Source organism: Acartia tonsa, chromosome 10 (genome assembly GCF_053477335.1).
Source record: "Acartia tonsa isolate MP-2025a chromosome 10, ASM5347733v1, whole genome shotgun sequence".
Lineage (NCBI taxonomy): Eukaryota > Metazoa > Arthropoda > Copepoda > Calanoida > Acartiidae > Acartia > Acartia tonsa.
Genome location: NC_137269.1, coordinates 27,071,801 through 27,094,314, shown reverse-complemented (window position 1 = coordinate 27,094,314; position 22,514 = coordinate 27,071,801). Strand labels below are relative to the sequence as shown.

The 22,514-nt window shown below is 34.9% G+C and overlaps 2 protein-coding genes across 2 annotated transcripts in view; one reads left to right on the top strand and one right to left on the bottom strand.

Moving 5' to 3' along the window:
* Nucleotides 1-753: 753 nt before the first annotated feature.
* unc-13-4A (BAI1 associated protein 3) overlaps nucleotides 754-22,514 on the top strand; it is a 253,039-nt gene continuing 231,278 nt past the window's right edge. The window contains exons 1-4 of the mRNA XM_080174126.1: nucleotides 754-813; nucleotides 1,123-1,179; nucleotides 3,504-3,616; nucleotides 5,250-5,297. Of these exons, the coding sequence (XP_080030252.1) occupies nucleotides 1,123-1,179; nucleotides 3,504-3,616; nucleotides 5,250-5,297 (218 nt within the window). The 5' untranslated portion in view covers nucleotides 754-813. The remainder of the gene's footprint in view (nucleotides 814-1,122; nucleotides 1,180-3,503; nucleotides 3,617-5,249; nucleotides 5,298-22,514) is intronic.
* On the bottom strand, nucleotides 17,451-21,631 carry LOC145330349 (solute carrier family 35 member G1-like). The gene is made up of 6 exons (XM_080174983.1): nucleotides 21,592-21,631; nucleotides 21,152-21,174; nucleotides 19,576-19,618; nucleotides 19,168-19,241; nucleotides 18,796-18,878; nucleotides 17,451-18,098 (listed from the first exon to the last, which is right to left on the bottom strand). The coding sequence occupies exons 1-6, from the start codon at nucleotides 21,629-21,631 to the stop codon at nucleotides 18,068-18,070; spliced, it is 294 nt and encodes a 97-aa protein (XP_080031109.1). The 3' UTR covers nucleotides 17,451-18,067.

The window sequence follows — 22,514 nt, the reverse complement described above, 5'->3', positions numbered from 1 at the left end:
CGGAAACTAAAATTCAGTATATCCAATTTTTGGTAAAATTAAGGGGGTGGATACTGGATATCCCTAGGTGCCCCCAACAGTAAAATAGCACCAATTTTGTTGTCTGTATTACACCCCTCTAAAGCTCCCACCCCTCTATTCCCCCCTCGTTGTGGTTAAAAATTGCAAGATCGGTGTCAAAATTGTCGGTATTTTAACCAAAAAGCTTAACTGAAGTCCAAAAAATACATACATGTGTTTTTATAAAAAAAAAAAGATGTTTAAGCTATAAGAATTTTCCCCGTTAACAATTTATATATTAACTTTTCCAGTATGTCTCCGTATCCGAATCATTTTCGATGGGTTAAAACCGGTTTTAAGCCGAATAAAAAAATCATGTATCGTATTAAAGGAAATTTACCACTGTAATTTATATCATTATTTTCTTTTTACTGGAGAATTGTTTATGTCGATACCGTACCATGCATTTTTCAAAAGCTTTTCTATAATTATGGTAGATCCGTCCGTCACCATGCATTATTAAACGCGCTGTCATGCTTGTGAATGATAGTTTGTCCTTTGTTATGCCTCGCTTTTATGGTTGTTATCGTTGTTATCAGAATGACTCAAAGCCGTTTCTAATCCAGTTGAAATTAATAGGATTCGGAGACATACTTGAAATTAAAGATTATATTTTTTCTGTAACTTTTTTTTATGGAGGATTTAGCCAAAACAAGTTCTAAGTAGAAACATTAAATATTAATATATTTTTTCAGATAAACAAATGTGAAATAAAAAAAAATATTTTGAGGATTATTTTTAGCTGCCGCTAAGGTATATATTTTTAACCATGACCATATTTCCAAGTTTATTAGTTGTAGGAATTGATGTAGAATTCACGTTTTTTCATTACAAGGGAAAAATTATCGTCAATTTTGGGTACTAACATGAACATAACGTATTGGTCAGTTTGTTCATTAAGTAGGAGGGAAGGGGATGGGGTAAAGAAGGTGGTAGAAAAATAGTTATTTTATCCAGCTACAAGTTTCACTTTATTAGTGTACATGATAATCAGATGTAAGGTTTTTAGATTGATAAAAAAAATATGTTTTTGTATTTCAATAAAATAAATTTTATTTTCAGATGAACTTCTTAGGAACATTACAGAATCTCATAACAGAGGCTTCATCCAGTATTCAGGTTAGTCAGAATATCTTGGCTTATTAACAGGCAACCTAAAATAACACTATACAAAGTAAGAGCTTTATTACTTAAAATTAGTGAACTAAAAATGTTATAATATTACAGAGACCATAATTGCTGATTTTAAAACCCAAAAGAAAATTAGTTTTGGCTTATTTCTCAGAGTTATTCTTAAATAAAAGTAACTGGATCTTAAATGATATATGTATGCCTATCCAAGTGTGTGCCTGTCTGCCTGCGTATATCAAACCGATTAACCTATATGGTTCTACTTTACTTTTTGGGAATTAGTTACTATTAAGAAAGCTTTCGATATCATAAAAATGCTCATTGATAATTTTATTTCATTTTTATTTTTCTAGCGGCTTAAGTTTTGTGTTTTATGATAAGATGTTTAAAAGATCTTAGGCATTAGAATAAAAATGTTCTTGTATTAAACTTGTTTAATTGTATTTTGTATTATCTGTTTATGACAGAAATCAGATTTTACCTTTTGAAACTTTTTCTACATATTTTGTTCAGTATCGAAGCTATTCTACAATAAATATTGTCAGTCCGTATGTACGTCCGTAACGCTATGGAAAAAATATATAAATAGTTTATACAGGTTCAGTGATTTTCTATTTCTTATCATAGATTATATCGCACACTCATTCTTCTTGACTATGAATATCTATTTTATAATTCGCTTTGTCCGGTGTTCCGTCTGATTACTTATGGATGTTATCATCCTTGTTTAAACATTGCGGCGTAGTAAAGAAAATAATGTTTAAAGGAGTTTACATTCAAACTAAATCTATTTCATCCAAAATTTAGCAATTTTAAAATGCTAGAACAATTGTAAAATATCTAATTTTACTATCAGACCAATAGTGATACTTTCTATAATACGAGCTTCGACTATTTTAGTAAACAATTATTTTCATAAAATTATGTCCTAGGCCGATTAGGCATAATATCATATAAGTCTGAAAATAAAAGTAATTCTATTTTGAATCATTGTATACTTTATAAAAACAAGAAACTATATAATTTGTTTTTAAAAAAATAGTTTTTGAGCAGTCTAATTTGCATACGTATTAAAGTAATTTGATTTGTATAAAAAAATAGTTTTTGAGCAGTCTAATTTGCATACGTATTAAAGTAATTTGATTTGTATTAAAGTATATCCCTTATAGAGAGAATCTGTTATGCATATATCAGACGTCTATCTGACAAGACAGCTGAGAAATTTTGAAGAACAGATGGACGTATCTGAGTTATTAAGAATCCCCACATTTATTCAAACAATTTCTTACACTTGTTAGATAATCCTCTGTTGAAAGAGAAATAAATAAATCAAGTCTGAGTAGCGAAGCCACTCAATGTGTTTTGAAATATCTGTCTTAATGTCTGTCAAATTTCAGATAGACTGCTGAAATTTATTGTGGATATTACCCCAACCAATGAGCATTTATTATATACTTGATCCGTAGGCCTGTAAATCTTACTGAGAAAAATATTAATATTGAAATATTAATAAAAGATTTCGTGATTCCTATTTCTATCAATTATTTTTATTTTATGACTGCTAAACATCTTCTTTTAAAATTACTTTTTTTTCGTCTATTTGTGGCTTTTGCTTGTTATGGATATTGTCATCCATGTTTAGTTAACTACATTGTAAATATTTATCCAAATTAAACTTTGATTAATTTGATGAAAATAAATTAATATATTCAGATCCTTATAATTTAACAAGGATGACAACCTCTATAAAAGCGAAGCACTGAAACAGTAAGACAAACGGACATTGACATCTGTATAGTGTCAGAACTGAATAATCAAAATATAAATGTATAAGAGTCGAACCAAAAAAAATCGACATGTTTAAAATGAACGTACGGACATTCTGGTAATAATTATAGAGTTGCTACGCTTTCTAAATCGTACCTAATTACTAAAGGAATCACCATGCAAAGTTTGAAATCGATAGGACAATTCTAACATGCCTAAATTAACGAAAAAAGCTATCCGTTACGGACGTACGGACGGACCTATCCTAATTATAGAAAAGCTTCGCTTTTAAAAACAAGGATGTCAGCATTAATAAGTATCAGATCTACTTCCATAAAATCCGATTTTATAAAGCAATAAAGCTTTTTCTTTGGCTGTCATAATCTCGCTAACCAATGAACTGATTGAATTCTCCAACTTTAAACTTTACATAGGTCATTTGATGGTTTTAGGATATTTTTGTCTTCTCCTTTGGAATAAAGAGCCGCTACAGTAAGTTTACAAAGTATAAGCTTTGAAAATGTTTTAAAAAGCAATTATTTTAGGGTATAGCAAGATCCGGGTCTGAGGATGATGAAATATTGTCAGCTAGCGACAGAGAACGTCTGAACCGTAGGCGGTCAACGCTACTTCCTCCCTCCCCTTCTCCTAGAAACAGGTAGCTTCATTCAAGGAGGGATGGGACAATAGATCCTAAATTATGCCGGTACCATAAGTTTATCAACACGATGTCGTATTCGTTTGAGTAATAAAAACTTTGGGTATTTTTATTCAATACTGTTTGGTTGTTATAAATAAGCAGTGTTAAAACTTGTATCAAATAGTCATAATCTACAGAAGGGATAATTTTGTAAATCTTCAATAGCGGTGAAAAATAATGTATTATCTATTTCCCATCCCTCAATATACCAGTGTAGCCAAAGACGTCCAAGGGGGGGGGGGGGTAAAGGGATGATTACCCCCCCCAAAAAAAAAAAAAATTCTGGATATTTAATTTTTACCCCCCCAAATAAAAAAAATTAACTCTATGATATAAGGATTCCCCCCCCCCCAAAAAAAAAAAATGAGCTTGGGGGTGCCATTGGCACCCCCAAAATTTTTATTTTCAAATTTTTACCCCCCTCCCCCCCCCAATGAAAAACTTGGACGCCCCTGAGTGTAGCTCATTTTTATCTAAAAAAATAATAGGTTTTAATATTGTATTTTCAGTTATTTATTGACAACAATTTTTGTATGAAACAATTATCCTATTTATCTGATTTTTTAAATAATAATTCTTTGAACAACACATAAAATTGTTAATATTTTACATTTAAAATTCTGATCGCAAATAAAAATAAAACAAAAAAGATACGCTTCTAAAAATTGTTGAAAACTTTTTAATTTTCAAAGATAAATATTTGTAAAATTGGTTCTGAGTAAAAATTTGATAGTTTTAGACAAGAATTTTTATTTTCTTTCTTCCCAGGATATCATCAAATATTTATTCTTGTCCTTATGTTTTTCCCATACACAAAACTACCTAATCAATTGTTAAAATCGAAGAATCGAATGTGTCTGTATGGTCGTTCGTCCTTAACAGCTTGTTTTTCATCGTATCAAATTATACAACTTATAATCGTGCCATAATTCTTTTTATTTAACTTAGGTACCATTGTTCTAATGATAATTAAGTTTACAAATTATTAGTAGGTCAAATTCGTTTACGTTTCTGAATATTGCCATTATTAGTGTAAAAGATATATAATATTTAGTACAGTCCCTTTCGTGCCAACGCCTCTTACAGGGCGTTTCGTCGTATTTTCAAAGTAGCTTTTGATAGGTTATTTTAGGTTAGGTGATTGCCCCGCAGGGTCAGGCAATTGGCCCCGAAGGGTTAGAGCCCTCCTCAGGGAGTAGAAATAGGAGAAAATCGACTGTGAAAATACGACGAATCTCCCCTTAAGAGGCGTTGCCACGAAAGGGACTATATCCATAATATTCATAAGTTAGGTTCAATTATATTTTAAAAATGCTTTTGTCCTAAAAACCTAGAGAGGGAGGGGACATAGGGTTGTTTATTACGCTATACCAAAAAAGCAATACTATCGTGTTGTTATTAAAGGCCTTCACAACTTTAGATACTTTTATTGAGTTTTGATGGGCTAGTTCATTAAGTTAAGTGTCTAAACGTTGCAACCACTAATTGTAATCTACAGAAGTAATTTTGTATACTATGATTAAGAATTCAAAGGCCATTGTGTCATACCGTTATATTTCTGATTGTGATTATAACCTGAATGTTTATTAAGATCTCCGTCTCCATCAGTAAGATCTCACCGCCTGTCAAGTGGTTCCAGGTAGGATTTTAATTTTTACAGGTTTTCAATCAGGGTAATGATACCAGTGACGAATCGATATGTTATTACTTGGATAATGCATCAGATTTTCATATGCTCCAATAAAGTGATACGCGTAGCTGATTAAACTAACGATAACCTTTATCCCATCCCCTCCTCTAGTACTGGATGAACGACCTGACCAATATATGAGGTCTATCTTAGCAGCCTAAATTGACGACAACTTTTCTCCTGTCAATATATCAACGTATTCTACATCCATTACTTTAAGGATAAGACCAGAGCATAATGATTCATCTGAAAACCTTGGGAAAGTGAAAAAAGAGTTCAAATATCTTGTCTAAGGCGGTTGTTGACACTACCTTCCGCACGCCACTGCAACCAATTTGACATATGTGCTCCAAGAGTATAAAAATCATGACTCTGTGTAACTGTGCTAAATTAGAGACATATTCTGAAAATACTATTAGTAAAATTCTATTATATAAAATAGTAAGGTTTTTGAATTTCAATCAAGCGTCGCTAACCGCTAAAACAATTTATTTCTTCATTTAAGATTTATTTTAACATTAACTTTTACGCTCCCTGTGACTATAAGCCTCTATATGCTGCTAATTTAAGTAAAACGAGGTAATTGGTATCCAATAAAGATGTCCTATTAGTTAAAGTGTCTTATTAGAAAGGGGTGTCCTATTGATAATTGAGAAAATAATTACATCATTAAGCAATTTTGTTTTACGGTAACAATCTGATATTTTTCTAACGATAGAATTAGAAACAATTAGTAATATGATTTGGGACAATTGCTAGTAGCGTAGCTACCATAGAAGAAGGATATGTCCGTATGTACATGATTTTAGTATACACCCTCCGCCCTTCCTACTATTCTTACCTCTTTAAACGCCTTTGTAATTGCAGTAACTCTTTATCTCTCTCTCTCTCTCTCTCCAATAAGTGTTTTTTTATCGTATGGTACAAACTACCTTATATGATTGTTCTTTTTTTCAAATAATAGATAGTAAACTTCAAATGTTCCGCTACTTTTGGATATAATTGCCTTTGTTAGATCACAATCATGTTTCATCCTAATTGAACTAATTTTGTTGTTTTTTGAGTAAAAAGTAAAGGTGTCCTATTTTTGAAAATTAATGAGCAAAAGATTAGAGACAGAAGCGTGAGTAAGGAGGTGAAAAGAGGTGTCGATGCTTCCCTAGAAATAGAAATTTAAACGGCCTGACTTCCCCTTTTATTAACCTCCCTTCTAAATCGTGTTGCCCGCCTCTGATTAGAAATGTTTTGAGGTTTAATTGTTTTCTAACAATGATTCTAATCTCGATTAGATTTGCTTTTATAAGCTTAGCATTAATTAATTCTACTTTTCTTAAAAAATAAAAACAGTTTTTTTCCTTTAATGTTGAAAGTGCTATTTCTCATGAATTGTTATAGTTTGGTTATTTTCTGTGATGGATGTTATCATCCTTGTTGGGAAACATTAATATCCTATTTTATAAAGTAGAAAGTTATTTGGTCCATCATTTTGGGAAATCTTCACAGAGAACCTGTGATGGTTTTATGCTGTTTTATTTTGACATTTGGGACTCGGAATGGTTTTAAGATATTTTTCTATCCCATATCTGCCCCTTCAATACAGTCTCTGGATGTAAGGGGCGTAGTTGAGATTGTTCTATAAATCACATAATTCAGCTCACAGTTTAATTCAACATTTTATATTTGTATAAGTAATACATAACTTTATTTCTAAGATTTCTGAAACGAAGGGTATTCAATATACTATATACAGGGTGGGGCAAATAAGACCGGACAAATTCTAACTTCTAAACAAATGAACATAAAATCGTCAATTTTAAAGATTTTATTGATTTTTAAAAACTGGCAGGCAAAATAGGTATATGACTATTAGATTATTCATTAAAATCGCCGCCAGTCTCAATCACCGCCTTCACCCGCCCCCTGAACCGCCCGCAGGCCCTGGTCACCATGTCCCTGTCCAAGCTGGCGAATTTCTTCTTGATGGTGGCAATGAGGGAGGTCTTTGTTGTATAGACACGTCTATTGGTGCATGCTTCAAAGTAGCCCCAGGCCCAAAAGTCCATTGAATTAAGATCAAGCTGCTGGGAGGCCCCATTTCCTTAGAAACATGAGTAACCGCAGGATCCAAATTCACCCAACTTTAACGCTACCCTTTGACACGGAGGCTCTTATTTGGACCACAGTTGAGCTGGAACGACGTTCTATACCTTTTTGGAAATAGCATGAAGATTACGCTAGGGTTGTCAGCGCAATCCATAGTCTAAAATGAGTTTTTAAGTTTCATATGGGTCTCTAACGTCGAGAACCGAGAAATTTTCACGATTTCACACAATTTTTGACATCTTGAAATCTGCAGCGTTTCACTTTGCCGGAGTACTACAGCCAAGCCACTTAAGATAGAGAGCTCTAGTCCGATTTAGTGGGCCCTAGTCGAGGATCCAGATTATTACAACGGCGCATTTCGAATCTGCCTTGTTGAACATAAGCGCGGCCAGCTCGGAGTACGAGCCCATCTTCGTCCAAAGATTTTTTTTTGCAAAAAGGTAATTACCTAAGCTTTTTATAGTGGGGTCAAACGTCCTGATTGGTCAAGTAGTTTTGGCGCTATGGCCGTTTAAAGTTTGTCCGGTCTTATTTGCCCCACCCTGTATATTTGTATATAATCCATAAAAATTATGAAAATTGCACAAACTTAAGTGACTGTTGAACAGACTTACAGACATGCTGTGTTGGAATGATTTTCTTGTATTCCCTGACAAGTTCGAACCCATTAATTCCCTTTTCCTTACACCAGAGAATGAGTGTGTTACGCGGCATTCCTAACTATCTCCGCGCTTCGCTTGTAAACAAACAAAGGCGCGCACATTTTTTCCTTGTTGATTCCCATGTGAAGAGCTACGTGAATAAAAATAATGTATTGGATGGATATACATGCGCTCTAATCCGTGGAAGATCTCAAATAAGCCTTCCTGCTTAGTTTGACATCATAATGTGGTAAGAATTTATCTTAATTCTTAATAATAAGTGTAGTATGGTATATTTTTACGAAGAAATTTAAACATTAATTTTTCAACAAATAGACCATTTAACTGCTAACTTTTGACATACGAATATTTTCCTTAATTTTATTGATCATTTGAATCTAAAATTATCAATTTCTGATGCTATTTAATATGTTTCGTGCCAATTTAAAGTTTTTTAGAAATTTTATATTTTTAATTAAATTGAAATCACGCAACCTCGATATACAAAAATAATAAACCATTAATGCTATGTAATTAATCTTTATATTTTTGTTTTAGATTCACCGTTTTCATGGTAATAAATACACATTTGTAAACATTCACATGTTGGTCATTCGGAGGGCTTGGAGATTAAGATTTCGTGTACGGCAAGGCATGCGTACCGAAACAATGAAAACGAGACAGAACAGATGCGGCTAAGAAAATATCTGTGAAGTTTTGTGAATGTGTTGGTTGTGATACCTTACCACACACTATTATAATCGTAATCAGTACAGTTAATTATTGTGACAATCATGGGTCCTAAAAAGAATAAAGGCGCTCAACTGGGACTACGGCTGCGCCCAGCCGTCGAGGCCCTAACCAGTGAACTAAATAAAGTGATGAAGTTGGTCAGTGAATCTTCAGAGCTTGATGTTAGACATTTCACTAAGGAGTCAATCCTTGTCCATGACAAGTTCGAGACATTCGATAGCATTATGGTCGGTTTTAGCAAGCTTGGTGTGAGAATCCAAGAGCTTGAGGAGTTTAGTGACATTTATTCTAATATAATTACTGTGCAAAAAGATTATAACGCTCTGAAAGATGCTCTAGATGCTATGGAGGAGCTTAGTGACATTCAAAGTGTTGTTGATTTAGTTGGTGATAATTTGCCTGACCATAAGGCTGAACTATATGATCGTTGCTTAAAGATTGTGAAGGTTATTAAAGGGTCATACTTTCCCTTACCAGAACCAATTATAAACACTTTGTCTGCTTTGATGAAACGGCTGGCCGAGGTTAAGCTTGAACCTGTGAAGCCGCCTACAACGACGGCGGGTGCTTCGACAGCATCGCCATTTGTGTCACCGTTTGGCACACCACAGTTCGGCACCGGTTCTATGTTCACGCCAGGATATATGAATCGTGTCGACGAACGTCTTCTTCCAAGCTTTGACGGCTCAGAGTCAGCCTACGTAAGTTTCAAGGACAATTTTAAAAACCTTACCGTAGGACAGGACCCGTCATATTTACAGTTATTGTTGAGCAGTGAAAAGGTCTGCAAAAATAAAGAGTTGAGACTTCAGTTAATTCAGATTCAATCACATGAATCTCAATGGGCTTACCTCGACGCACGTTTTAAGTCCAAAACACGTCAGATGCTCTGCCTTTTCAACCAATGGGAGAAGAAGCCTAAACCGTCGGACTCCAGCCAGATTGTGACAGTCTTAGCAGAGTTTGGTGGTGCAGTTAGCCAGCTCGAGCAGCTGACTAAAGATGATGATGATGAGGAAGTCACCACAAGCCAGTGGTTGACCATTATTCTTTTGGAAATGTTATCCAAAAAGTTGCCACGTGATTTCCAGGACAAGCTCAATCTGGCGTTGGGCTCGATGGATACCCCAAATATTCCTAAGCTATTGAAGATTATAGAGGAACAGCGTGGCGCCATTTTGATGAGGTGTTCAATCGATGTAGACACCCCCTCCAAGAAGAAAGGTAATCCTGCGGCCGCAGCTACAGCCGTTGGTAAACCTGGGTCTCCAGCTAAGACCAAGAAGAAACAGCCTTGCCCGTCGGAAGGTTGTAACTCTGATCACCTGTTGTTTAAGTGCTCCAAGTTTAGGGATATGTCTGTTCCTGAACGCAAAGTCTTCATCAAGAAGATAGGCGCCTGTTTGCTCTGCTTACAAAAAGGGCATCGGGTGGCCGATTGTCCCAGAGCCGATAAGCTTGGCAGCTGTACCATTGACAGTTGCAACCAGCCTCATAATTCATTATTACATGAATCAGTTGCTAGTGGACAAGTTGCGGCAGTGTATGAATCACAATTGTTTAGCAAGAACAATTTTATGCTGATGTTGCAGCAGGTCCCGGCGTTGGCGGCTGACAAACGTCAAGTCACCGTCAATGCCATGTGGGACAGTGGAGCAAATTTGACGTTGATTTCTAGAAGCATTGCCAAGAAGTTAGAGTTGCCATCAACTGGTCGAACAGCTACTATTTCTCTGGCAGATGGAAAGAGCCAAGCATGTCCTACAGTCAAGATTTGTTTGGTTGACCGCAACCGGAATTCACATATTCTGGAGGCGGCGGTAGTGCCCAGCATTGGTACTGAAGAAGGGTTGCGTTCTATTGATCCTACAACCGCCGCCGACATTTTCAACATGAAGCCTGATAATTTTTCTATGGTCGACGGCAAGATTGATGTTTTAATCGGCCATTTAACACCAGCTATGTTCCCGTGTGCAGATAAAATGGTTGGTGATTCTAGACTGTACAGAAGCTTATTTGGTACAGGCTATTTAGTTGTGTCTGCAAATGGCAGGACTGTTGCTAATCCTGTCGCCTGTAAAGCTGTGAAGTTGGAGGTCAGCAAGATGGAGTTCCTGAGTACTGAGAGTTTGGGAATACAGCCGCCATCAATGTGCAGCGGTTGTAAGAACTGCCGTCATTGCGCCGCCATAGCCGCCGGGCAGTCCGCCTTGGATGTGCGTAAGCGGCAGCTGATTGAAGAAGGTCTGACATTAGATCTTGAGAACCATATTTGGACGGCCTCATATCCCTACAAGCAGCCGCCAAGTGTGTTATTTGACAATTCAGAGCAGGCCTATAAGATCTGCTTACGTGACCGGCAGAGAATGATTAAAAAAGGTGAGTACAGCACCTTCTGCCAAGTGTTTCAAGAAGCTGTGTCTCGTGGAGTGTATCAGAAAGCTTCGCCAGAAGACCTAGCTTATACTAAGCCCGTGTATTATTCGAGCCTAGTCTGCGCATATAAAGAGTCTATTTCCACGCCCTTGAGGATATGCGCCAATTCTAGCCTCTGCTGCAAGGGGCTAAGCCTCAATAGTATTATGATGGACGGCCCAGTTCCATTATATACTCTGATGCACAATCTTATCCGGTTCAGAAGTTATAAGTGTGCATTCGTGGCTGATATTCAGAAGTTCTATAATTCATTATTAGCTACCTATGAAGATTCTCAGCTGAAACGTGTTTTTTTCGCTGATACAGTTGATGGAGAGCCAGAGGTCTACCTTACCAAAACCATCAACTTTGGTGAGGCCTTGGCTGGAGATATGGCCGTGACCGCCCTCAGACTCACTGGTCGTATTTTTGGTGGACGTTCCCAGCAGGATGTTCAAGATGTTTATGGATCTGAGAAGATTAGAGGTTGTGACGTTGTAGCCCAGCAGGATGTGTGGAGAGATGTTCAGCAACCACTCAGTTCTGAATTTATTTTGTATCAAGATCCTCCATCGGTCAAATTGGAGACTTGTACTTACGTGGATGACTGTTTGAGCGGTCATAACAGCAAACCTGAAGCTGTCCAGCTGGTCCAAGAGCTGGAAGATATGATTGCACCTGGCAATTTCAAGTTTAAATCTGTTGTTTATTCTGGAGATGATGTTGACAGTGTAAAAGTTCTGGGCCTTGTATGGGACCCTAAACAGGATAAGTTGTTCCTACCTGTCAGAGCCAACCACGGCGAGAAGATTAAGGGTAGAAAGTTACTGGAGGATCTGGATCTGGAGGATCTCTGGAGAAGTCTACCTGAGTTGATAACTAAACGTGAAGTTTGGAGAATTGTGCAACAACTTTATGACCCAATGGGTCTAGCAGCGCCATTGCTGCTTAAATCCAAGCTTTGTCTGCGCTCAGTTTGCATACATGGATGCAACTGGGATGATGTTATACCTGGAGAGTTGAGGTCGGAGCTTGTGTCCAGCCTCCAGGACCGTTTGGCACTTGGAAACGTGTCGTTCAGACGTTCGATGGTTCCTGATAAGCCGTTGGGGCTTCCAATGCTTGTTGGTTTCTGCGATGCATCTAACCAGGCCTATGCAGCCATCACCTACCTGAGATGGCCAGTTCCTGGAGGATATGATGTAGTTTTGTGTTGCGCCAAGTCACGTGTCGCACCAGTGAAGATTGAGTCTATACCAAGGTTAGAAATGCTTAGTTGTCTAATTTTGGCAAGGCTTGTGGATACTGTTGCCAGAGCCCTACCTTTCAACATTTCTGGCAAAGTGTTTTTTAGTGATAGCAGCTGCGCCCTAGCTCAGCTATCCAGTGACAGTGTTATGTTAAATGTTTTTAACAGTCATCGTGTTTCCGAGATACAACAGTTGACGAGCCCTGAAGATTGGAGATGGGTTCCAACCCAGCACAACATTGCCAATCTGGCAACGCGTGGTTTGTGTACGATTGAGGATGTACAACCTGGATCTACATACCAGGAAGGTCCAAGCTGGTTGCGCCTGGAACAGGACCAGTGGCCCGTTAAGACGGCGGGTGAGGTAAATGCATCCATTCCCGAGAGCGAGCTAAATCCCAAGATGGCGAAGCTCAAGGTAATGTTCACACAGGTAGTGGACAATGATTTTTGGAGGTCTCTGGCAAGAAGGACCTACAGGCAGGCAAGGAGGACTGCGGCCGCAGTTCTTAAGGCTGCCAACTGCTTTAAAACGCTGCTTATCAAGAAACGTGGCGTTGCAGCAAATGAGGATGGTGTTAGCAACAATGATAGTTCTAAGTATTATGAGAACTATACTTTCACAAATACATACATGGATTCTGGTTGTGACCTGTTTTTGACTTCCTTCAACCAAGAGGAGGAGATGACCATGGACGCCGAGGGGAAATTTGACTCCCTTCAACCGTATCATCACAAGGTCCAGGTTTGTTGGCCCATTGTGGGTCATGATGGATGTTATCCTCTTAGGACATTTACAATATTGAAAATGTCCGGGAGAGGAGATGAGGCTCTTGAGGCCGCTGCTGGAGGCCCCAGGAAGATTATGAAGGACAGCCCAGGTGTTGTCTTGCTCAGCCGCCACAACAGGCTGGCGCGGCTCATCCTTCAACAGTCCCATGATGAATTGGGGCATGGAGGCCATCGTAAGACGTTGGCGCAAAGCCGCAGGTATGCATGGATCACACATGGCCGCATGGAGGCTATGAAAGTGGTCAAGAGTTGTGCTGCATGTTCCATTGAATATGCCAAGCGTTCGAGTCCCGCAATTGCTAATATTCTGCCAGATCGTGTCGAGCCCTCTGTGCCCTTCAAGGAGGTGCATATGGACCTTGCGGGGCCGATCGAAGTTACGAAGCCTGGCGTTGGTACCAGGAGTTCCAAGACCAAGTACAAAGTTTGGTTGTTGATTGTGGCCTGTAGATTTACACAGGCTGTGTTTGTTGATGTGTTGACTGATTATTCAACTGAAGCCGTGCTGGTCGGCTTGAGAAAACTTCAGGCGTTTTACAATATGCCTAGAAGGGTTACCACAGACAGAGGCACCAATATGGCCGGTGCCAAGCGAATTATGGATGAACTTTTGAAGGATACCCGAATGCATTTTGAATGGCATCTGGTGCCCACCGCAGCACACTCGTTCGTGGGTACTGTGGAGAGGCAGGTTGGGCTGGTCAAGCGTGTGTTGAACAAGAAGTTGGCTGGTGCTACTGTAACCTTCAATGATTTATTGGTGTTGTGTGCTGAGACTGCAAGAGTCTTGAATTCTAAGCCATTGACCTATGCCACCCAAGGAGATGACGTCAATTTCTGGAGAATAATTTCACCTGCTGATCTGTTAGGCGGCAGGACCAACGATGCAATCTGCACCTTTGAGACAGGTTGTAAAGAGCCCATCACCAGGAGGCTGGAGAACTTGGAGGAGTTGACCCGTCAGTTCCATCAGGTGTACAAGGAGCAGCTCATGCCTGAGCTACTCAAGTCCGTCAAGTGGCGCAGCAACAAGGTGCTGCTCGAGCCGGGAGACGTGGTGCTGATCGACGATAGCACAAATTTGATGAAGAAGTTCAGATTGGGGCGTGTGGAAGAAGTGCGCCCAGGTGGGAGGACCGTGGTTTGCAAGTTCAAATTATCAGATGACGCAGCCGCCACGAGTAACGAGACTTCCGCAAGACGTCTGCTCAAGATCAATCTACCCAAAGTTTAGTATAAGTATCGTTCTTGTTTAACTTTGAATTTTATTTTTACGGTAGATTTATCAGATATTTTTTTCGAAAGACAAAAAACGCAAATTTTGACTCAATTTCGTTTAAACTTTCAAATCGACGCAAGATTTTTTCATTTGAAATGCAAACTTAAGTTATTTATACGTTTACGCAAGTTTTTTCAATGATTTAAGTCTTTCCGGGACCAGGGATTTTTTTCGCGGAAATTTTCCTAGGTACCTACGCAAATACGAACATTTTTATCCTTGTTCAATTGAAATTCGATATGATAAAAAGTAACACAATGAGATTTTTTTACATCATACAAATATTTCTTTAAGATTTATTATAATCACATAGATAATTTAATATTACATATATATTAAAATTATTTCTATTTACCTCTTAACCGATGTACCTAAAGAAAAATGCAGATTTTTTCGTCTTGAATTAAGTAGATTCTTTGAGTTCGAAGATTTAAGCTTAATAAGACCGCTCTATAGTGTATCTTAGCTCTGTTACCTCGGCCAGACATACTACAGAACGGCAAAACTAAAGCATAAGATAATTTTATTTTGATTGCTTTGATTGATGATTCTAAAGTTTCTTGAATTATTCATGATTCTTTTAATTTTTGATTTGATTTAAACATCACTAATTATGTTTATTTTCAGTTGATGGAGCCCTGCGCCAGAAATCCTGTCGGAAATTATGCAGTATCAAAAAATTGTGATGGAAAGACATAACGTCCGTCAGGATAGCTGGAACACGGCATTATTAATATTTGAAAGATTGGTTAGTTTGTATCTTGAGGGGTTCATTCTAACTGAGGCCCCAAATTGCCTTAATTTTGACTGTATGAATATGTACAAGTTGCTTTCTTCTTAAAACAGAGAGAAATTGCAAACTCAGCATTTAGAGAAGTTCTTTTCTTATAATTGAGCTTTGTTTTATTTTGGTAATTTAATTTGCATATTTCAATTGCAATTTTATCTTACGCAATCTTGATTCACGAAGATTTAAAATTATGAAATTTTAATTTTCCGATGTTTGATGATTTTTTACAGTCATATTCTATTTAGATTTAAGTATCTATTTTATTAAACATGTTAGATTTAAGGATTTACCTATCTTATCTAAGAATGTCTAGATGTAAGCCCGAGTATTTTTCCGCTGGAGAAATGCTTAATTTTGAGAAGTTTTTTATGAAAATTTTACTTTTCTTTTTTAGCAAAAAGATTTAGTAGAAAAAATGTCATTATTTAATCTTTCTTTCTTTTGATTAAAAGTTTGAGTTGATTATTTAATTATTGATGCGATTTTTAATATAAAAAATCATTTGCCTATTATTATGTAGGTACCTAATCAAAGTTTAGGTACTATTGATTATTAATTCATGTATTCGCAATTACATGGTCTGTAATTCTAACTTTAATTGAGATTATGAGGCCATGATTAATGAGATGTGTGAGTGGTAAATGTGCATTTCATGAATGTTGAATGCTTTTCCCATTCCTTATTCCTATCCTTATGTGGTAGTGGAGTCGGTTTGAGTTATTGTGGTGTTCGTAAGTTACCATAATTAATTTTAGGCCTGATGGCCATGCCATTTTAAACTCTTGTAATTTATGCGTTATGAGATTGTGATTTTGTGGACACTGTCTGCACGCATGATGTTAAGATGAGTTATTGTGTTCGATTCCCAGTGACTAGACGGGTGTGTGTTGGAATGATTTTCTTGTATTCCCTGACAAGTTCGAACCCATTAATTCCCTTTTCCTTACACCAGAGAATGAGTGTGTTACGCGGCATTCCTAACTATCTCCGCGCTTCGCTTGTAAACAAACAAAGGCGCGCACATTTTTTCCTTGTTGATTCCCATGTGAAGAGCTACGTGAATAAAAATAATGTATTGGATGGATATACATGCGCTCTAATCCGTGGAAGATCTCAAATAAGCCTTCCTGCTTAGTTTGACATCATAATGTGGTAAGAATTTATCTTAATTCTTAATAATAAGTGTAGTATGGTATATTTTTACGAAGAAATTTAAACATTAATTTTTCAACAAATAGACCATTTAACTGCTAACTTTTGACATACGAATATTTTCCTTAATTTTATTGATCATTTGAATCTAAAATTATCAATTTCTGATGCTATTTAATATGTTTCGTGCCAATTTAAAGTTTTTTAGAAATTTTATATTTTTAATTAAATTGAAATCACGCAACCTCGATATACAAAAATAATAAACCATTAATGCTATGTAATTAATCTTTATATTTTTGTTTTAGATTCACCGTTTTCATGGTAATAAATACACATTTGTAAACATTCACATGTTGGTCATTCGGAGGGCTTGGAGATTAAGATTTCGTGTACGGCAAGGCATGCGTACCGAAACACATGCTTACTTTCATATAAGCTTCGCGTTGAAAAGTTTGAAGCTGTCTGAAATGCCAAGAAGTTGGTTAGGTTCTACCCTTGTGCATTATTTATACTTTTCACCCAAAACTTTACTTGTTTCCCAGCATAGCTTCTATAAACTAATGCCACTACTATAAATACATTTCGTAAATTAAAATTGATCACAGTAAATAGAAATCTTTTCATTGTTAGGTTAACAAGCATATAAGTTGTTAAATTAAGTTAGGTTAAGATTTCTTATGATTTTGGATTTTGAATTAACAGATTAAAAATTCTAATAATTTGACAAACGGCTACTATTTATTTTTTTTCTTATCACTTAACTATTCTTTCTTTTATATATTCAAATATTTTTTATTTTTTATTTTAATAATTGCATTTAAAACTGAAGGTCAATCATCCAGCTTCATTTATTAAAGAGTTTTCTTATTTTTTTTTGCTTTACTTTTGTGTATGTTAACATCCTTGTTTTTATAACACTTTATTATATAAATGTTTTATTGTTTCCATTTCAAAATAAAATCATTGCTAACAAAAATTCACCAAAAAGAAAAACACAAATAAATAATTTTTTTATTATATCTACTAAGAGTTACAACTTACAACAATTCGTTTTTAGGCAATGAAATATTGTTCAAATTATTTAATTCATTGCTTTTACCTTAAGTTGATATCATATCAAGATAAGGCTTTTTATTTTTAGAATAACGTTGTTTGAAATAATTCATTGATGACAATAGATTTAATGCAAAAAACATTAAAAGTTAAAACCAATTATTTTTTGTATTAAAATTAAACAAATATTTAAAAACATTTACAACTTTTTATTTTCAATATAACACACAAAAAAATAATATTTTGTTAATATTTTATTGAATAAAACAAAAAATCCATATTATGCTAGTGTACCAATCATAAAACCCCTCTTTTTAGAGAAAAGTATTTATGTTGCTATTATGAGGCTCAATAAGTTTGTATTACATTTAGTTAAAACCTGCAATATAGGGTAGGGAGGCTAAATCAATTTATAATGAAATATTAAAGGTTAGGGGCTATGAGTGATTGGTTAGCAATTAAATTGATTCTTCTAATAAAACTGTATAGTTACACAATACCAGAGCCTCCAAATATTCGCCTAAAATATTTAAATATCGATTTTAACTAATATTCATTATTAGTTATATTTATTTTTCTAAACTATATACATTTTCAATTAAATGCCTTTATTTCCAAAGGTTCAACAAAATTTTTTTTTATTTCCAGATCATTCTTTTGTTTAAAAAAAAAAATTCTAATAAAGCTCAAAAAAGATAGGTTTTTAAAACAGAGGTGGATTCTTTTAAAAATTTTGCCCCACTAAGCGATTAGTGGGGCAAATTTTTTAAAGAATTCACCTCAGGAGTCTGAACGAAGACCGACGAAAAGTTGGATGTATTGACTTGACTTGCCTTATAGTTATAGTATTTATGCATCTAAACTCAAGGGTTGGACAATAAAAGATAGAATAATCATTCCACAAATTATTTAAAACTACTAAGACAAAACTAAGTAATAACGAAGATGATTAAAGCCCCTCCACAGATTATGACGTCATACGATAAAATAACCAATGAGAGGCCAGCATAAATTTTACCATTGGTCCATTACAGTGTATTCTGGCCTCTTCTTGGCTATTCTATCATATGACGTCATAATCTGTGGAGGGGCTTTAATCGTCTTCAGTAATAACATGTTGTTTCAATCACTTGTATTGGTATAACACGTATGATTGGTGTAGAAAGGGCCCGATATTTAATCTTCCAGTGCCCTATTCCTCTGTAACCATGACAAACCTGAGTAGTGTGAGAAGAGCGTCTTCGACTGTCATAAAAGCCACAGCTAGAACAACCAATGCTGCCCCAATTACACTTTCTGTCTAAAAATATTTGTGTTACCTTTTTCTAGTACATCCAGTGGCCGGGATCTTAGGGGTTAAGCCAATTGACGATAAAACCACCGAAGGGTCAGCATCTATAGGCCATGAAAATTACAGCGGTTACCAAGATCCTAAGCTTCAGACGGACGTAATCCAAATCCAATCTTTTAAAATCTCATTCATAAATTTCTTAAAAATATCCAAGCAGGATTTAGCTTTCAATTAACCAAAATTAACCGTTACGGATGAATACATATTTAATCTTAAAAGACATGCTTTGAAATAAAACCTGTGGAATTTGTCCGAACCATGTAATTTGTAGAACATATGCCAGTGCTATATCTAAACTTCTTGTCACAGAAACTAATAAAAAAAAACAATTTATAGTTGTTTAATATGAAATATTACTTACACTAAATAATCATAAAAATTGATTGTATAAAAAAAGGAGAACATTTTTAATTTATGCATGTTTGACCTTAGCAAAACAGTTGATATATTATCGTTCTTTACATGAAACTAGTTTTCCCTATACACATTTAAAATAATGATATGATTTTTAAAAAAATATTTGATAACAGTTTTCTAAGCTCAAGCCAACGGCAACTTGGCGCTAACTTAACTGGAATTCTTTTATTTATTTACCATCCGCGGCAAGCTGTCTATAATACGATGCGTTAAATAATAATTTGTTTACCTAGTCCTGCAGTTTCTTTTCTAAGGGCTATAGAAACTAAAACCTTAAAATAATTAATTATTCAATCAATGTAAAGCAGGGATTGAACAATGAAAAAATAATTATTTCTTCTCACACCCCTATTACGATAAACAAAATTAGTCCTATGGCTGGCTAATTAATATAATTATTTGAAAATTAAAGTTAACCAATGACAGAACCCGTTTATAAAAGTCTTGGAGGTAGAGAATGATTCCTCCTTTCTCATTATCTTTCTGTTGTAATTAAACTTTAAGTGCGAACAGTTTAGCTTTGCAAAGAAATAAAACAAGGAAAGTCAACTCCAATAGTGACGAAGCTTTAGGTAACAAAATATTTTTATGGGGCTTGATTTAGATTACAATTTTTAAATATCTAGTAGCGGGACAATTTGCAACAAAGTAGAATAATTTGATCTATTTGAAAATTTGATTGGTTAACGAATGATTTAGAAAATTTCTTTACATCCATTTAAAGTGTCATTTTCAAAGCAATTTTGATTTTTATGGAAAATTTAATGAGATTTTTTCTCATTTTAGAATTTGACAACCTTGTTTTTACATAAAACACACTGAACAGAGAAGGGGGAAGGTAGTAAAGTCATAAGAACCTTTCCAAATCCTATTGTCAATTAACCAAAATGTAAAAATTGTAAATTGACTTTGCTCTTGAAACTTTTAAAGAGGAAATTCATGCTCTTTAAATAATTAATGAGCTTAGAAAGAAAATAATATATTTAGCCATCTCAGTAGGTTATGGTAAAGTATAATTTCACATTCAGTATGATTGTATAATGCGAATTCATGATTCTGTAAATATGTGACCTACGTGTTATGGTCTTTTATAGCTGAATTTATTTTTTTGCTAATCAAGAAGATTATTCCACATGCTTACTTTGAAAAAAAAAATATTTATCTTTCAGCGACCACATTTCTATGATATGATGGTTTATCTACTATTCCTTTCTTCTAAATAGCCTTAAACCTTTCATGCACAGTTTAGTACAATAAAAAATTAGTTTAAAATTCTTAATATTAACTAGACCACTTTCATCTAACCATACAAGATGCCTAGGTTTCATATTTCAGATTTGAAAATTGAACTTGAAGTTTTCAAATATAATTTTCTCAAAAATTTGATTTTGTTGGATTTACTAGTTACCAGATGTGAAATCTACGCATCATGTACAGCTACGTGGCAGTGGTCTAGTTAAGATTGGGAATTTCAAACTAATTTTTTATAGTAATGGACTGTGCATGGAACCAAAGCCGTTATGTTTACTCTACTGTACATGCATATGAATCATATTTTACATAGGTTTGTTTATGTATAGGCTATTTTATTAAGATTTGTATTGTACGAAGTTTGATTCTCTAATTCAGGGAACCTTCATTTATTTCCTGAGATGGTTTTAGGCCATGTTATATATAGGTTTAGGTCTTGGGATGGTTTTAATATATTGTTCTGTCCCTTTAAGTCCCTAAATGCTAGTGACACAGTCGCGGGTTTATACTTAAGTAAAATAATGTCTGTCTGTTTCAAAACAAAATAAGATTACCTGTCCAATTAAACCAGAAACACCTTATTAAATGCATCATTATATTATTAAAAAAAAACTTTTTAAAGATAATATCCTTTTACTTTTTTTTAACTTTTGTTCTTCTATAGTTAATTTAAATATAATTCTTTACAAAAAGATAATTAATTGTCTACCCTTGAAAAGAATTTTTTCAATAAGTCTGTCCTATTTGGATAATTGTAATGAAGTATTCATTCCTACAACAATACAGTACAACCATTCTTTCCATCCTTCAGGGGCTCTTAACAAGAATAATAATTTACATTAATGAATTTGTATAATACTTTCATATATGTATTAAAAATTATACAGCTGCATTTAACATTTTTTTCTAGTTATGTTTTGTATATAAAATACAATTGTAGAAAATTTTTACCAACCGACTAAACTAAAAGACTAGTCAAGTAGTTAAATGATACCTAAAACAGAGGCGTGCATAAAAGAGAAAATAACTACCATATTTTAGTCAGATTTACAACCCTCTTACATTCCGCACAATATTTTGGTTTAGGGAAAGTGTTAAATGTCGTAAGAAGGTGTGCTCTATGTACCTCAATGGCAAAACTAAGTGCACGCCATTGTTCGAAAATCCCTATTTTTAAAACATCCTGAACAATAGCCGTAACTACAATTATATTTGGAAAAATAATAGTAAAAGATTACCTTAAGTTAGAAACGATAGGCAGCAGTATCAAACTAAAAAATAGAAAATTAAACAGAAATTTAAATATTGTTTAAAACATAAAAGAAGCGCAAAAATAACAAGTCAACAATATCAATGTCAATTAAATTCGTAGCCATAAAATGCATTATTATATTAACATATGTTTTTTTTCTTTTAAACGTTATTTTGCTACATTATATTACATCATGTTTTATTCTATTTTAATTTTTGTTTTCCCCTCCCCGACGAGGATAGATGAGAAGCCAAATTGTAAAGAAGAACCTTGTCAGTTTAGCGGTTAGTGAGATTCTTTGGTACACACAGACAGACGGAAACACATCCTGTTACTTTTATTTAAGGATACCTGAGTAAAATGCTAACACTTGAAAATGAAAATATCAGAACTGAGAAATGAACGTCTTTAAGCTATACATTTTTAAAAATATCTTTGATTAGATTTAAATTTGCTGTATATTTTTTTTCTAATATTTATAACTATAGTATACACATATTTTAGTCTTATCTAGTAAAAATATTTTGCCTTTAAAAATATGGAAAACTAAACCAAATTGTCTCCAAATATAACCATAATGTTGAGGTAATGTCCCCGTATCCAACCAGTGCAGTGGACCAAATATAATCCTTGCTTCTACAGTTAGATTTATCAAAATAAATAGA

Bases quoted from the DNA above. Each gene is read 5' to 3' on its own strand.
- LOC145330349 (XM_080174983.1), bottom strand. From the start codon at position 21,631: ATGGTAGTTATTTTCTCTTTTATGCACGCCTCTGTTTTAG. The intron at 18,879-19,167 runs GTTTTATTTCAA...AAATATTTTTAG, and splicing joins GGTTCGGACAAATTCCACAG to ACAGAAAGTGTAATTGGGGC. The intron at 18,099-18,795 runs GTTTGTCATGGT...TAAATATTTTAG, and splicing joins GCTCTTCTCACACTACTCAG to GCGAATATTTGGAGGCTCTG.